The sequence below is a fragment of the Sinohyriopsis cumingii genome, chromosome 9 (genome assembly GCF_028554795.1).
Source record: "Sinohyriopsis cumingii isolate HCF-2022 chromosome 9, ASM2855479v2, whole genome shotgun sequence".
Lineage (NCBI taxonomy): Eukaryota > Metazoa > Mollusca > Bivalvia > Unionida > Unionidae > Sinohyriopsis > Sinohyriopsis cumingii.
The window spans coordinates 78,922,151-78,939,777 of record NC_142969.1 but is presented as its reverse complement, the minus strand read 5'-3'; the positions used below and the strand labels follow the sequence as shown (position 1 = coordinate 78,939,777).

Here is a 17,627-nt window from a genome sequence, read left to right as displayed (position 1 = left end):
CCCTCGATATCATAGCCCGGCGGGAGTGAAATAAGAATGAAATTTAACAGAGAACTGAGCAAGAATACTGGGGAGAAATAAAGCAATACGAGCCCCATTTGACAAGAAAATAACAAATTTAATTAGAAGAAATTAATAACGGCAATTCCAATTCAAGTTAGATTATATCAATAGAATTTAACAGGTGTGTTTAATTTTGATTTATTTTATCCTCATAACGAGAAGTGAAGAGAGTGCAATGTCCGCGATTGATTGCATCACCTTCCTTCCCTTTGACCGTATATCAACGTCTCCTAGTTCATCCTTCCTAAGCTCTATGGTTTGTCCCTTCATGGACTTCATGGTCATTTTATTCTGACCTCGTCTTTCTTTCTTTCCCCGGACTTCTGTCTTAAGACTGTTACGTATTTCCTTCAGAGAGATGTTCCTTATTGCTTTTCTCTTTCAGAACTTGTGCGTCCTAGCGCTAAACATGTATTTCTTTTTACAAGACGACCACCTGGTCCCTTTCTTGTTTCACGAGGAAAGCACTAATCTCTTTATGCTTTCCACGGAGTCGAGACTAAATTTCCTTTTCTAGGAAATTTTCAGACTAAAGAATTTCTGCTAAGGTCGTCACTTTAAAGTCTGATTGCTCTAAAGTATACACCCTAATTTATTCTGTCCAATCGTAGGCAGCGGTTCCTATTTTTTCCCAAAGAAATATATCCTTTCATCGGATTTAGACAGCTCAGAATCTGTGAACGACAGTGCGTGACAATTTCCCTTTGCAAAAAAAATGATAAGTGGACATAGGTTCCTACCAAGCGGTTAGGGTTGGTAGCTCAAATGTTTAATTTCTAAGGACCGTCTTAAGATACCCCGGTCAATTTCACTGAATTGTAATGCTGTCCCTTTCAAGTTTAACAATGACATGGGGGGGGGGGGGAGATGAACGAAGAAAGGTCGAAGTGACCCATCACAAAGACTTTCTGGCTTAAATGCGATACAATTTTAATGCTCAGTGCATGCAACTTTAAAGTTCGCTGCAATTCAAAATTCGACACTTCACAGGTTGGTGGGCAGAAGCAGTCACAAATATGACATATTGTTAAAAGTGATGATTAAGGAACTTGGTTGCGTCTTTGTATCTTAACTGACATGAAACCAAACTTAGTCCTTTGTTAATGTCAGAGCACTAAAATTTTTGAAAGGTCTGTCACTGAAAAGCTATACATTTCTTGTTCCTGGAGTTGATGATGTCTATTTATTAGCTGGAAGTGATTTTATTTTAGGCTATAATAGGTGGAAGTTGATACCATAATATAAACAATCGGAAATCTGACGGTACCCTTTAGCAGATATTTCAAATTTGTTTTAGAAAAAAATCCTATTATTATCTTTATGGGGCACATATATTATTTTGCATTAATCAGCAAAGTAGAACATATGGTTCTGCGATTGCACCTCAAATCCTATTGTCTAAATTAGCGTCATTATAAACTACAGCAACAGGTATTGGTACCATCACAGGGTGCGATGCTGTCACCAGTTCTATTGACCTTGCAATACGAATGTTTGCAAAATACTTATTTAATAGTGGATAACGTATGTGGGGTTTTTGTGCGGCTTTTTTTCAAACCTAAAAAATCAGTGGTAATTTTGCTTCCACACATTATAAACGGTACTCAGAACTTTAGATGAATCTGTTCAGTACGACCATCAGCAGACACGATGAACAGTTATTAAAATTTGCTCTTGTAAATATAAAGTCATGGAGTTATCCATACATTAAAACAACTTATGGAATGGGCATGTTGAGATAAGAATATATTTACCATAAGAACTCATTTGTAAGTCGAATCCAACTGTAGACTGCTGATGTTATAGTTTTAATGGGTATTATGTTATGCATGTTATTGTTTTAATGGGTATCATGTTACGGATGTTATTTTTTAATGGGTAACATGCTACAGATGTTATTGCTTTAATGGGGATCATGTTGTGGATGTTATTGCTTTAATGGGGATCATGTAACGGATGTTATTGTTTTAATGGGGATCATGTAACGGATGTTACTGTTTTAACGGGTATCATGCTGTTGATGTTATTGTTTTAATGGGTATCATGTTACGGATGTTATTTTTTAATGGGTAACATGCTACAGATGTTATTGCTTTAATGGGGATCATGTTGTGGATGTTATTGCTTTAATGGGGATCATGTAACGGATGTTATTGTTTTAATGGGGATCATGTAACGGATGTTACTGTTTTAACGGGTATCATGCTGTTGATGTTATTGCTTTAATGGGAATCATGTTACGGATGTTATTGTTTAGATGGGGATCATGTTACGGATGTTATTGCTTTAATGGGTACCATGCTACAGATGTTATTTTTTTTATGGGGATCGTGTTACTGGTGTTATTGTTTTAATGGGTATCACGTTACTGAGGCTATACCTTGTTCAGGACACAATGTTGTAAATGTGCCGAATTCGTTTTCATCAGATCATCTGGTCTCAACAACAATTTGGGTTAGCAATATCATCGTGTAAAGAACGGAATAGAAGATTATTTTTAGGTCAGTTGTACCACGTGTGTATTTGTAAGGTGGTCAGAATACTAAGGCTTGAATATTTAACGAATTTTAGTCACGTGGCAAAATTGTGTGAAGAAACGGCTCTGCGTAAATATGAAGTTAAGTATTGGCAATATCTTGTTCAAATGCTGTGTAAAACCACTTTAACATAATTTCATAGATAATGACCTTCTTTATCTTATAAACTATATACTTAGTTTATTACTGCTGTTGTTTAAGTTGATAACAAAAACAATTTAAAATCGATAGAAGTTTGAATAATTTTTGTAAAGAGAGATTAGATAACTCAGTTCGTTGAGCGTTGGACTTGTAATCCAGAAATCGTGGATTCGATATCCACCATGGCCAGTTTACGTCGGCTGCCTCTGTGACCTTGGGAAGGGCACTAACCTGATATTTTCTCGACATGATATAGCAATAATTTGTTACACGTGCCGTTAAAACCAACAAAATGAAACAAAAGTACTCATCCACTTCAAATACACGAAACGCAGTACGTCGTCTAGAATGAATCAGGACTTTTCTATCTGCATGATAGTCAGCAACGTTTTGGCACCTCTAGGTCTGCTGGGCTGGCCGCAAGCGCCAATAATGGCCGATTGCGGTTGGCATAACAATCTCCTGAACAGCATGGCATAGACTGGCGGATCAAACCGATTGATAGCTTTTTGTTGTATAAGATCACATCTACAACTCTATATAGACTAATGATAGTGACAAAATGTTTCGTGTGATCAGTCTTATATTAAATACGTTTTATCAGCACCAGGATCTATGTTATCAGAGTTGAGCACTATTGATTGGAAAAGAGTTTCAAATTGAGCCTGAAGTTTGTGTATCTTGCATAACTCGACAGTTAAAAGCTTATGATTGAGGTAGATCCTTCCAAATAAAACTCCCAGAAGCTTTGAATCACTGAACAAAGCCAAGTTTGATTGATTTTGACAGCTTTATCTCGAGTTCATTCACAAAGAAATTTTATCATGATATGTTTATCATTTTATAGGGATTGTCTATGTCCATTTTCATGCCCACATAATGAATCCCAAAATTATCATAAAAAGTAGGATAGGTGGACCATTCATATTTGTTTGGATATTTGCTTTGTATTACCCCATTAATCAGGTAATACAACGTGTAGAAATTGTCTCTCCGACTATAATTGACTGGGTGGTGTTGGATTTGTAGGTAAACCCGAACGATCACGGAGCTGATATTAGGAGCCAAAAACAGTGGGCGTTGAAGGCAGAAGACAAAATACAAATTCAGGGTTTATCTTAATGTCTTTACTGCCATAAATCTGTATTGCAAATCTGTACAGTGTAATACACACGTGAATACGTGCATTTATCTATAATTAAAATCGTAAAGAGAAAGTTTTCCATTAAAAGAACATTGTATCGTTTTCGGTGCTTCCCCCCCCCCCCCAATCGCTTTTGTTGAAACTCTGAAAATAAGAGGTCGCGAAAAATTTCTGAAAGTGTTACGTAGAAAGGTGTGTGAATTTCGGAAGTCTTAAAACTTATACCTCATTCTAACGGTAAAAAATAATGTCAAAATTTATGATCGATATTTTGAGTGATTAGTCTGTGTTTGATTTGGATTTTTAACAGAGCTTTAGAAAAATTTCAACCATATCGCTACACTGAGACATCATACCGCAGACATGTAGCATCATGCCCCACCCAGTGTCACATTATCCTGACACCAGGCCGACCAATCCTGACACCAGCTTCTTAATGCTGAACACCAAACGAAGCAGCTGTTAGTACCATTTTTATAAGTCTTTGGTATGACTCGACCGGGGTTGAGTGATTATTTAAACCCTTTCCTTTAGCCTGGAGGCAGTCTTTGCTAAGAATGTCGGTATGACTTTTATAAAAACATATTGACTCCATTCCAATTTTATACTTGATTTCTTTTGCAGCTGTTTTCGTTGAAAATACTATTCAACGGACTGTAGCCCTCTTTTATAAAATAAATATGTTACAACTTGACAAATCAGAGTTATGGATTGGACGTGATTTCGACAGATCTGTTTCATGTTCCGATTGAAAACCCTTGACGTATACCATATTGAGAAGTGAACAGGTCGTATGTACCACAATAGATAGATGAACTTAAAGTGACCCTTGGATGATACTCAATCTTATTCCGTTATAGACGAAGTACAGCTCGCTACCCATTCTTCTATCGTCATCTAAGGTTATAGTTCACACTACATCAGGAGTTTCAAATTAATATGCTTTGGTAACAATGTTCAAGATCCAAATCTAGCTTGCTTTCTAGCAATAGATAGATATTGATCGGCAGGCAGGCAGGCAAAATATGTGCAACTTTTTATCTGATAGATTACTCAAAATAAGTGGACCAGAAATTTTAAAGGTCACCGGAACACGAACCTTTATCGGTGTACATCAGATGTATGTGTTATAAGTAGAATTTGATTATAATCAAGACTTCTGGTCACTTCTGACTTTGTCATGCAAGATTCAATTATGGATTGCATGACTGACCTCGGTGACGGCACAACGTTACTGCATTGCACGGCGAACAATATGGCAACCCTGAAGGGTATTGGTGAATTAATTTAATAGAAAGAAAATAAAACCGATGAATTAAGTTTAATAATAACAAGAAAGAAAAATCCACAAATTTTCACGCATATTGTAGCGTGATGTCAAATAAGAATATTTTAGTGCTATTTAAATCTACTATAGAATATGAAAATTGTTTAGGATATGATAAATATGAGCCGTATTATCTCCTGTCCACATTGCGTTATGGGTAATTTGGTCACCTAAGATTGGATCCGAATGATGGGTCACGTGACCATGTTATGTAGTGCGTGTACATAACTCTGTCCTCTTCTCATTCCCAAGATAATCCCCAGTAAAACGATACTACTCTACGTGGGGAATGTATTATAGCTGGCCTATTACTTGCTCTATTGTGAGAGCAAATAAAATTACGACATACAATTAATGTGTTGGGTAAGGTAATATGCCGCTTCAGGTGATAATTACTCAGCAAATTGGATTCATTTTTGTGTGGACTTGACCATTGTCTGGTTGGGACTTAATATACGAGACGCTATGGGTTACCGTCTTGTGTCACACCCTGTATGATGAACACTTTTATTTCAAATTATCCCTAACAGACATTCCACAAGTATAAGCGTCATGTGAAATGTCTCCCCAAAACACATGATATCATAACATTGCGCAACACAATTTCCAACGGTTGCCTTTGTAGAGCAAATAAATATAATTAAAATTCAGTATGGTTTATGAAATAGGCACGAAAGGTAGGGAGGGAACATGTAGTGTATTAATGTGCAAGGCCGGGTAGTACTATGATAACTGTCCCAAGAACTAAATAACTGTATTTAATTTCACATTGTTAGCAGTCAAGCATACTTTGAAATCAGTCACCTAAAAAGACGAAGGACGTCATTCATTTTTGAGAGTGTCAACACTGAGTAAGGCATTTCATAGTCAGAGAGAGTCAACATACAGATTTTCACTATCCTTGTCTTTAACATGAAAAGTTTAACATCATTATCCAATCAGATGATGCCAGTTTCATGGCAGCTAGCATGGACATACCACCACTCTAGCTTTCGTTTGTAATGCTACTGATTTAAATATGGCCTCATACTTTTGTCATTTAAGCTCATTCTTAACAGGACGAGGGAGCATATGAGGGACCTGAACACCGTCAAAGAAATCCATAAACTTGAATAATTTAAGTATTTACCAAATAAATCATGAAACGCGGTGAAGAGTTTATATTGAAGACTATAATATGTTTGCCGAGCGTACTAATTTCCTGCCCCATTTAGAGCTGTTCCAATAGCTTTATGTTCACTTGCATACCGACAAGCTTTATATTAATTATCTATTTTTAAACGGCTATTTAATTAATGAATGGAATGTTCATTAACCCCCGTCCTCTCTCTCTCTCTCTCTCTCTCTCTCTCTCTCTCTCTCTCTCTCTATATATATATATATATATATATATATATATATATATATATATATATATATATATATATATATATATATGTATAAACTTACAAACTATTTGGCACAAGAGCTTACGTTCCATTCCGTATTGTTAATAAACAAATCTAAATGCGTTTTTGGAAGGAATGAAGCGTCATATTTCATATTATTATCATACGTATTCATAACTCGAGATACCCTCATTTGCACCAGATGTGTCTATCATTAAATCTCGTCTAAGCATAGCATAGGATAATCTAAAGAGTGATAACATGAACACATGTGTATACACAATGGCAAGAATGGCTATATATTGTGCACATTTCACTCAGAATTATTTGATTTGTTATACTGTAAGCATAACCATATTTGTCTTTCAATATGAAGAAACTGATCGGCCTAATACCACAACGCTTCTTGATAAAGAAAGATCAGATAGAAGTATCACGCATTGCAACAGGACTTATTTTGGTCGAGTCTGTTGAATTGCTTGTCATTGATTTAATATTAGATTTAATTATATACCTTTAAATTTTCTACCCAAAGAAACACCAAGTATGAAAACGATACTACCATACTCTATAACGACCTTGGAACTATTTCTTTCTTCTTCGAGGTTTTCTGGTTAAAACTGAACAACCTTGAAAAAGTATGCCGCATATGACATACGAATAGAAACGAGTACAAGTCTCTTAAATAAATCTGTATCATAAAGTTCCAACAATTTTTTTAAATCCCGTTGTAAATAACTGTGAAAATATTGCTATCATTCCTATAGAATATCCCCATCAGAACCTCTCTCGGAATGTCCCGCCAGAAACAGTTCAAACAGTTTAAAGGCTATCAGCCGTTCCTCGTATAGAAACATTCCTAGTTGTTCAGCGGGTGAAATCTTCCGTGGTGCAAAGTTTGACAACTGCACAATAGCGGTAAATCACATATATGGGTCTGCTGCCCCCATGTGTCGAAGAACTAGTGCTATTAACAGTGATAGAGAAAATGAATGTTGTTGCACACGCTTCGTTCATAAAGCTGGTATTCATGCGCATATTAGCTATCACCTTTGTTAATGTGAATTAACTTTACCATCTTGTGGCCAAGATCATCAAAGTTAAAATGCAGTCAAACGTGATGATGAAAAATGTATCTGATAAATCAGACATGCGTACTAGATGTCCATTATTGTAGTTAATAAAAGTAAGAACATAATCACGAATTATCATCGAAATTCCCAGATATCTTATTTATGAGGAAAATGTTGTTTCAAAGTTAATTAGTCATATTTAAACCAAAAAAAAATAATTCTTTATGATGTCAGTCCATGACGACAAAAAACGTATGCACGAGCAATGCAGATCATGATAAAAATAGTATTAATGACTTGTTTCACTTGAGGTTATTAGATAAATCATCTAGTACTTGTGGTACTCCTGTTGTCACAGTTGACCAATACAACATACCTGAGCTAATATGCACATTTAGATCTCGATCTCGATCTCTCTCGGCAATAGTATTTCTTCGTATTTAAAAATGATGTTTTTGTTATCAAGCGTTCTCCTGTAGGAGCCGGGGTTAGCTCTTTCCGCTCTGATTGGTTTATATTTGTATTTCTCTTTAACAGCCTCAGTATACCTTGATTTCTTTCGTAGGAAGCCAGAGTGCTTGTATATTTAGATTATAATTAATTATTGGGTCAATATGTGGGTATGTCTGCTATGCACGAATTTCCACACAGGGGTAAGGACTGATTTTCAATTTATCATTTTTTGCAGGCACGAGGTGGTGCGAGTACCATTCTACTGGACAAGGAGGCCATGCACAAATGCCAGGTAAGGAGGTTAGGCTTGCTGATTCCATGATTGATTTACTGCCAATTATTGGAGTTTTTCTTCGAAATAGGTACAGACTTATCATTTTAACTGCTTCTAGCTTTCACTTGCTATCTAGACAGCAAAGCTAATGGGAAATGTCGGTGGCAAAGTAGTCTTCGATCCAAACCAATCATATAAATCACCGCCATAGAGATATAAAGAAACATTGCCTCAACTGGTCCGTTCAAACTGTTAATGGTCAGGATATGTAGCCTTCTTTAAGATTCATGGGCGTGGTCACTAGAAGATCATAGTCGTAATTTATAAGAAAATAAAAATGAAAACTAAATACTGTGTCTTCTTTACCTTGTTACTTACCTTTGCTCCACCTCATCTTTACTATCGTCTTCTCTACCATGTTACTTACCGTTGTTCTACCTCACCTTTTTTATCTTCTTTCTTTCCCTTACAGCATTACAAGATGATGTGTCCCTCGGGCAAGATTTGTGCTATGCAGACCTTCCAATGGCCCACAAACATGACATTTCCCGTCTGTGTGCCGCTTAAATACGTTCCAGGTAAAGGCACCCTCATCCCCACCCCCACATATACACACGAATGCAGAGCGTGTACTCTGGTTCTCCTGTTTGAACTGCTAGAGCTATAATTCGGGTTTAAAGTCACAAAATAGAATTGAAAAGCAAAAACTCTGGAATTATTATTATTCGAACATTAATATCCAGAGGGACAAATGCAGCAGAAAGATATGTGTCATGGAAGAGAGATGATTAATACTTTTCACCAGTGCTTGCCACTAATGTGGGTTCATTACAGTTATAGGACGCACGGTATTAAATCAGCTGCCATAGCAAAACCATGGAAACACCATGATACTAAAAATTCAATAACTTTTAATCTCTGAATCCTCATGATCAAACCTATATTTCTCAGTGTAGACCCATCCTTGATGCTTCTGTGCGGATAGAGGCATCTGTCCTGATACAATTGTTTTTAAAAAAATTACGTGTTTGAAACATGTTTTCAATTCTGCACCTGAAGAATAGAATCGTTTTCTCAGTTACAAATCGGATAAGCGCTCAAAATCTCCTTTGTACCAAAATGTCACTTTTCATTATTAACCAATCATGACTCTCCAAACCCATATATGCTTTATGGTATCCATTTCTAGACTGGTTCCTATTTCTCCATATAATTTTATGTGAGTCCTTTGGTTCCTTTGGAGAACACAGTATCATGTTGTAGTTGCTTTTGTGGTGGTAAAACTACCCTACAAAAACACAAGCTATGATGAACTGAATATATGTATAAATAAATGAGCATAATATCCCACCCTGATGTAATCCATAATTTATTCATATTTTCATTTTAAAGATATATGTTTCATATGATGTAAACTGGAACAATAAATCATAACTCGGAGTAATATCTTGACTTGTTTTCAGTAAAATTTCTCCATTCGGCTTCAGAATTTCAAGCTGTGTCTATTAACCAATATCACCAAAACGAAGCTGGAACTACTTTCTTTATTCAAAATGAGTAAACTAATTAATCTTAGGTGATTAAATCGATTCTGTTTAATCTCATGAAATGCATACACTTTGTATTAAGAACTAATTTCAGTAGTAGTCGAGTCTTTGTAAAAGGGGAAGCGGTGGTTGGTGATTTTTAATTATACATTTTTATTTATTTACTTTTCGGGGGGTATGTGGCAGATAAAAATAAAATAAAGGCGCATATAGTAAATTTAACTACTCGTTTATTCAGTTTTGAAGAAAGAAAAAATTGCTTTTATATGTTTTGGTAGGAACCTGTTCTGGTCTGAAAGCCGTGGTGGATATACAATTCGTTCTGACGGCCTAATCTGAAGATAACTGTATATGTATATATTTGTATATAAATCCGCTACTGACGACATTGCATTGTGCAAGTAGGACACGATAACATAATGAGAGTTAAGGAACTTTTTATAAAATACATTAGGAACATGATAATTATAATGGAAACAAATACAATTTGGGTCACATCTACGAGCAACATTTCATTTTATATTTACGTTTTTTTTTCTTTTCCGTTACTATTAAGTTGTAGAGTAATATAGTGCACACTTTACTCAGCCATTTCTTCTATTCCCTTTCAGTGCGAAATCCAATCTGTGAGTTGCCACCACATCCGGGAAACTGTAAGGCTAGATACATTCGGTGGCATTTCAATAAACACTCACAGAAGTGCTCTTGGTTCACTTATGGTGGGTGTCATGGCAACCAGAACAATTTCAGAACGCCAGAAGAATGTGAAAAGGCTTGCATACCATCTCCAGCATTACTGGCTTTAAAAAAAGAACACGAAAGTAGTTCCAAATCCAACTCAGTGGTCCAGGTTACGCCATCAGTAATATCTTCACCAATATATCAGGAACCCGACCCTCCACAGTATGAGGCACTCAGCTCAATAAATACAGACCTTGTCAAACCTAATGACGGGTTCGACGACAGGTATCCTACGGGAAAGCAGAAAACGAACGAGGTGAAAAAGAATAAGGGTAAGAAAAAGGAAAATAAAAGGAAAAGAAGAAGGCTTAATAAAGAGAAAAAGAAGAGGCAACTAAGAAGAGAACGCAGGAAAGAACGTAAACGACAAAAGAGATTGAAGAAGCTCAAGAAAAATAAAACTGATGAGGAGAGTGCGGCAGAAGGTGAAGTTTCGCGGACTGCCGCCTTGACAGCCGCCACATCTGGAACCAAGTATTTCAAACGCTTCTCCATTTTAGATAACCATCAGGATGTTGATGAGGAATTGTTGAAGAGCCAGTCACTTTTTTCATAATAGAGGATTTACGTAAAGTTTACCAAATTCCTTTTAGTTTGAAGGATTTTTGTTCACAAGGATAAATGGCAATTGTGAGTTTAAGACATGTCCTTTGAAATATCTCATTACCGTGTGAACTAACGCACGTTTGTGCACTTGAAGTTTTGAAACTGTTCTGCGATGACATTATATCAGGAAAGTATATATATTTCACATTTGGACAAACAGGAACCCGTTCTTTGTTGTCTTGTTCAAAAACTGATATAAGCTCTCTTAGCATATATATATATATATATATATATATATATATATATATATATATATATATATATATATATATATATATATATATATATATATATATATATATATGCATGCACTGGCTCTTGTGAATATTGAATCTAAATTATTCCCAAGATGACAACGACATCATAACTTGTGTTACATGAGTATATAGTGAGTTTTCGTACAGCAGTAGGCAAGTGTGAACTCATTCTTGGTTCCTGTGGGACATTGGAGTTTTGATATGCAAATTGTTGTGAATATTGAATAACCTGCGATGCCAGTATATTCTCGTGACTATAAACTTTAGCGTGAAAAATTATGACCACTGACCCTTGCCGCCAGTTGGGAAACGTACTAAACTGTGTTGATACCATGCTGTATTCTACACGTATATCTGTACTGATGTAAATATTATGTGTTCACTAAATATATGTTAATAGTCGATAGTTATATATAATGTAAACTTTTAAAGTGGATGTGTTATTTAAAAGTTGGAGTGTGCTGCACGATCCCTTTACAAACACATATCAGAATCAGCACACATCAGAGGCATGGTGCAACCAAAAGGTCAAATCTGGGCATACAAGGTGTGTCCTTCCATTTTCATTTTCCATGTGGTTATAAATTGGCCAGTATATTTCTCATTGAGAGAAACTTCTGTGGCATGGCTAATTTTGTTATATATAGATAACGATAAATAGATATACCTCTTCCCCCAGGCGCCCCCTTCCCAGGAAAAATACGTATGTTACCGTAGCATTTCTGTAGACAATATACTGGATATTATTGGGACCTCATAAAAAAAGAAAACATTATTGAACTTAATCGACTGTCGTGCTCAACGTAATTTATAACTATTATACTAAGGAATGCTTCCACAAAAATTCACTCAGATTTGCCAGTGTGAAGGGTTCATTTTTCTTCTTCTTTCTTCTTTGTTACCTTTTTACGAATGTGAATTGCACGGTCTATGTGTTTAAATATGTTCAAAACCATCGGAAATCATACGAGCGTTCTGTATTCTAAAGACCTAATCCATTAAGTGTATTAGTTTTGACTCAGTCCATTTTTTATATGTATATATATTTCATTAAAAGGAAACGAGGCTTGCCGAGTTCCCTTTTAATCAAATATTTATACAACGAGTGGTATATCATTGATACAGCGTACATGATATACATATATTTTAGTTACATCACAAACAAATATATATATTTGCCATTTGAACGCAGTTAGATCGACGAGATGCAAATGTGTATTGACTGGGTGAATGAACTCTCATCCCTGCCGAGTGTGTCCGCTACAAAATGTAGTTGTCTTTTTGTGCCTGTTCGCAATTACCTTTTCATATTGATAAGTTGATTGTTTTCATTTTGGAGTTTCTATTTTTATTTACATGATTAAATGAATTTAAGTTACGCTTATGGTTTTATACCGGAAGGATGGTTTTATGAAGAAAGTAGAGCACTAGGCCTACAGACATATATTCTTGAATAATGAACGCTCATCAATGCATTGACGTACAGGCGCAAGAAAATTAGCGTGGAATAGAATCTAAGCGAAACGACGAGCTATAAAGAGGTAATTAAAATATTTTAATATATTTAAAGTTGATCTAAGTCATTATTCTGCTTTAATGAACATTACTACAGACCATAAATCTCTCTCTCTCTCTCTCTCTCTCTCTCTCTCTCTCTCTCTCTTCCTTTGGTCGGCTTGACTTAACATTTACCAACATTCTTCTTTGGTCCAGATACGTTGTGGTATTACACAAGCGAAAATCCTCTATTCCCGTCTTTTCATGGATTTTCGCCATTATCTTGATACGATGGTCAACAGAGAGAGAGAGAGAGAGAGAGAGAGAGAGAGAGAGAGAGAGAGAGATATTTGGATATTTTCAAGATATTTACCTTACTGTGTCGACCAGCAATTGCAACTTTGTGTCATTGATTATATAAATGCTTTAGATAGGTCCCAGGGAAGTGTACAACGTACCGTTATGTAGGACTATATTGTAGGTTACTTGGTGCAATTTCAGTTTCAATGTTTTTTATGCAGCCCAATTTCTTTTATCTCTCAATCCAGATTTCTGCATATTTTGTCCCTTGGGCATGGGAAGGGAGGGGGAAACCGAAAAAGAAAGAACTGCGATTAAATTGTGTGCCATCATGTTAAATTCATTTAGAAAACGGGAATTAGTATTACTTTTTATCGTTATTTTCATACCTCACTAATGATTAATGAGTGGAAATTCATCACTTATCTATAGGAATAGACCCAACAGCACACAGTTCAAAGAGTGTTTACGTATGCGTATTATTGCGCCATGGGCGGATCACAATTTGATATTCCAATAGTATTGGTATATCAAATTGCTTTATACCAACACTTTTAAAGCCATGTTATTTTTTAATATATGTGGCTTATGTATATTGAGCCAGCCCGTGGCGTATATTAGTTACGGCTTGCTGGTTGTACAGTGTCTTATATCTAGCAACAGTGCATGTCTATAAAACAGAATATCTTTCTCGAGGAATATGCAGGTATGACCTAAACATACCTTGAGAAGTGGGGAGAGGGCGGGCGCACATTTACCAATTTACACTACTTGCACGGGATTTTCGCCAGACATTCAGTGTAAATGTTACTTCCAGCGAACACCCGTATTTAGGGTGGGCACGTCGTTATTACATCATTTTGTTCAGTACGTATCATATTCAGTCTTTCTGACGAATAGTTTTTGCAACCTTTTTAAATAAAGACCATATGTGGAAAGGCGCGCATAACTGTTGTATATTTCCGATAATTTTTAAAGAAATTATGTTTATCTTTGAAGAAAGATTACATACATACATACATACATACATACATACATACATACATACATACATACATACATACATCTATAGAGAAACACACACACACATACATATACAAATTTCTTCTTTAAATTGCAATGTCTTTGTTCTGATTGGTTGATTGATAACAATGAATCGTTTCTAAAATATTCAGAAGGCATCTACGATTAAAATACAGTCATAATGTCTTAAATTCTTCTCATGAGTGTTGCTTTATCTTTGAGGAAAGTTTGAGGATCGCCTCAACATTTGAGGAATTCAATTCATTCTTCAAGATTGAACTGATTTTCACGAGTTTATAAAACAAAAGCGTGCCTTGCTTCTTTTTGCACTACATGTGACATAAATATTTATATTGTGTGATGTACCTGTGATATAAATATCGATATAGTGTGATGTCACATAAACATGAAAACTTAAAATCTCAGTTTGAAGAGAATTTTGAAACATTTTGAAAAACCGGGACCTAATTAGTGATATAAAACTATATAAATGGGGATGTTGTTATGATGTCAGTGTTGCTGTGCAATTTACATTTATTCAACGAGAATGGACATTGGTTAAGGAGAATGGACACTGGTTATGAAAGAACAGTGTTTAATTTTTTTCTGTACCTTTATTCATGTCACATCATGGCAGTCTTCTAAAATACAATGTATAATCGCTCTTGAGTCCAACTGCAAACAACATAGACCCTGATTTGCTGTCGCATAATGCTCCAGAAGATCAGTGTCTATATTGTTTGTTCAACTGATTACTCCCAACAGACTGCACAGACCCAGATCTGTGGGTGCAAAATGCGACACGGGCCTTTGCTGTTTACAGCTGGATCCGACTTGTATGCAAGTATAAGGGATAGTTCCTGACTTAGTAAATATGACCCACTGTCGAAGGAATAATTGCCTTCGAGCTGTGTTTTTTTTATATAACACGATATATGTTTCTGTATGTTTATATACAATTTGTTAATACAATAATCTTCAGGTGTTGTAATGAAATTCTGGACTGTCGTGATGCACTTTTTCACAAGTTTATTTTATAATCGGAACTAAGTGCCTGAATAGAAAGCTCCTCATATATTTTATATGTATTCAAAACAAAACTGTACTCTTTCTGATCAATGTCATATCACTGTTTTATTAGATATATTCGAAAGTAAACCACACGTTTCTGATCAATGTCATATAACGATGTTATCAAAAGTATTCGAAATGAAACCACACATTCAGATCTACGTCATATAGCTGTTTATTAATTATAAGCTACTGTATTGTTATAGATGCTTATGTTAACATCTCCAGCATCGTACTCCTTATCTTTTCCACGCACCAAAGGACTTTTACTAAAAGTTTTTTTCATCTTCTCGTAGTTAAAAAATCAGCACCGCGTAATATACACATGTCTAACCGTGGTATCTCCGTAGTTAAAAAGTCAGTACCGTGTATTATACACATATCTAACCGCGATATCTCGGTAGTTATAAAGTTGCACTCGTAATTAGAAGGCTGTAGGTTCATTTCCCATTATAGTATAAAACCGTATCGGCTACCATGGTGTGCCCTTGGGCAATCACTTTACTCTACCTTCCTCGGGTCAGTACAATCTACAGTGCTGATATGTTATAAAACACCAAACCAAACAAATAATACAGGTCACTGTGTCCCTAATTACGCACTCAGATCACAGTGTTACGATTAGAATAGATGGTTCTTTTTTTTATTGCTCTATCGATACAAGTTTCAACACTAAATATGCCGTTATATCTCGGTACGCGAAAAGCTTATGGATCTGACGTTCAATTTACATGGAATTAACGTGCAGCTGCAATATATTGCGTGTACACCAATGCGTCATTCAAGTATATTGCGTGTGCACCAATGCGTCATTCAAGTATATTGCGTGTACGCCAATGCGTCATTCAAGATATAATATCGCTTCTATACCTTTACGTCATTCAATGAATAAGTTCGCAGTTAGGAAAATGTGACATTTATTTCACACCCCATATCAGATATTGCTTCTGTTTTAAGAAGACACGCATTTTTTCCCCATTAACATGTCTTGTTCTTAACATACCGAGTCACTTGAGTGTACGCATTGAGTCACATTTATTTGAAATTAAAAATATTGAGTCAGTTTAGTGTACGTATTGAGTCAGAATCCATTTTGATATTAAAACAGATGATACCTTTGCCTAAGTACATTTAAAAGGCCAGCTTCTCTGCTCTCGGACTACGCTACATCTTGAATTGGTTGAAATTATATCGATAGAGAGAAAAAAGAGACTGTAACCCATGACTCAGGGACAGGGATTGGTTAAACTCCAAACCATGGCATGGGAGGGTGAGCGTTAAAACTCTAACCCTGTTGGAGGAGCAATCAAGCTCTAAACCATCACCGTTGATGGGGAAAGACACAACAACCTTCTGGAGAAGGCGGTACAGCTCCAAGCCATGACCTGGGATGAAGGTGGGGGTGGTGGGCGATTAAGCTCTAAACCACAACCCTTGAGGGAAAGCGATACATTGTCAAGTCATAGCCCAGGAAGGGGAGAGATTAAACTCTACCCTGGTCCGAGAGGGGAACTATACAAATCTAAGACAGGAGTTGGGGGGGGGGGGGCGATGAAACTCTTAACCATGACCCAAGTCTCGAGATGGGTCGTTTTACGTCATACAATGACCCTGGACGGAAAGTAATAAAACATAAACGCATGATCTGAGGAAGGGGAGCGCGAGAAAGGTATAAACCATGACTGGAGATGAAAAGAGATGGTTATTACCAGATGGGGTGGGGGTAGGCAAAACTCCCAACTTTGACCACGGGGGGGGGGGATACATTTGTAAACCACGACGCGGAATGGGGAGCGATGTCATTTTTGGTTTCATTAATATATCAACGCTCTCTGTTTAGTAATGGTGATTATGAGTGTACATAAAGTAGGCGTTTGGAACTAGTTGTGATACGTTGTTGATATTCTGTTATATTTGCATTTGAACAAGTGTTTGTATTCAAATATTTTGTGATTAAATGTATTTAATTTACTAAATAGTTATGTTTTATTTCATTGAAAGCAACGATCGAACTCAACAACACGCTTTTATATTTACCTGTCATCAGTCTGGAATAGCTTCTTAATCAATAAATATTGGGGTTAGCAGTTTTAGTATTCGGACTGCCTCAGTTGTTTTCAAACGACATTAACATGCTTGGGATTTTTCTGAGACATTAATATGCTTCGGATGTCTCTTGGTGCAG

General features: G+C 36.1%; 1 protein-coding gene across 1 annotated transcript in view; it reads left to right on the top strand.

Annotated features, from left to right (window-relative positions):
* The window catches only part of LOC149792080 (uncharacterized), a 49,186-nt gene extending 31,768 nt beyond the window's left edge, over positions 1–17,418 (top strand). Inside the window, exons 2-4 of the mRNA XM_089970592.1 lie at positions 8,362–8,418; positions 8,873–8,978; positions 10,559–17,418. Coding sequence (XP_089826718.1) covers positions 8,362–8,418; positions 8,873–8,978; positions 10,559–11,244 — 849 coding nt within the window. The 3' untranslated portion in view covers positions 11,245–17,418. The remainder of the gene's footprint in view (positions 1–8,361; positions 8,419–8,872; positions 8,979–10,558) is intronic.
* The last annotated feature ends 209 nt before the right edge of the window (positions 17,419–17,627 follow it).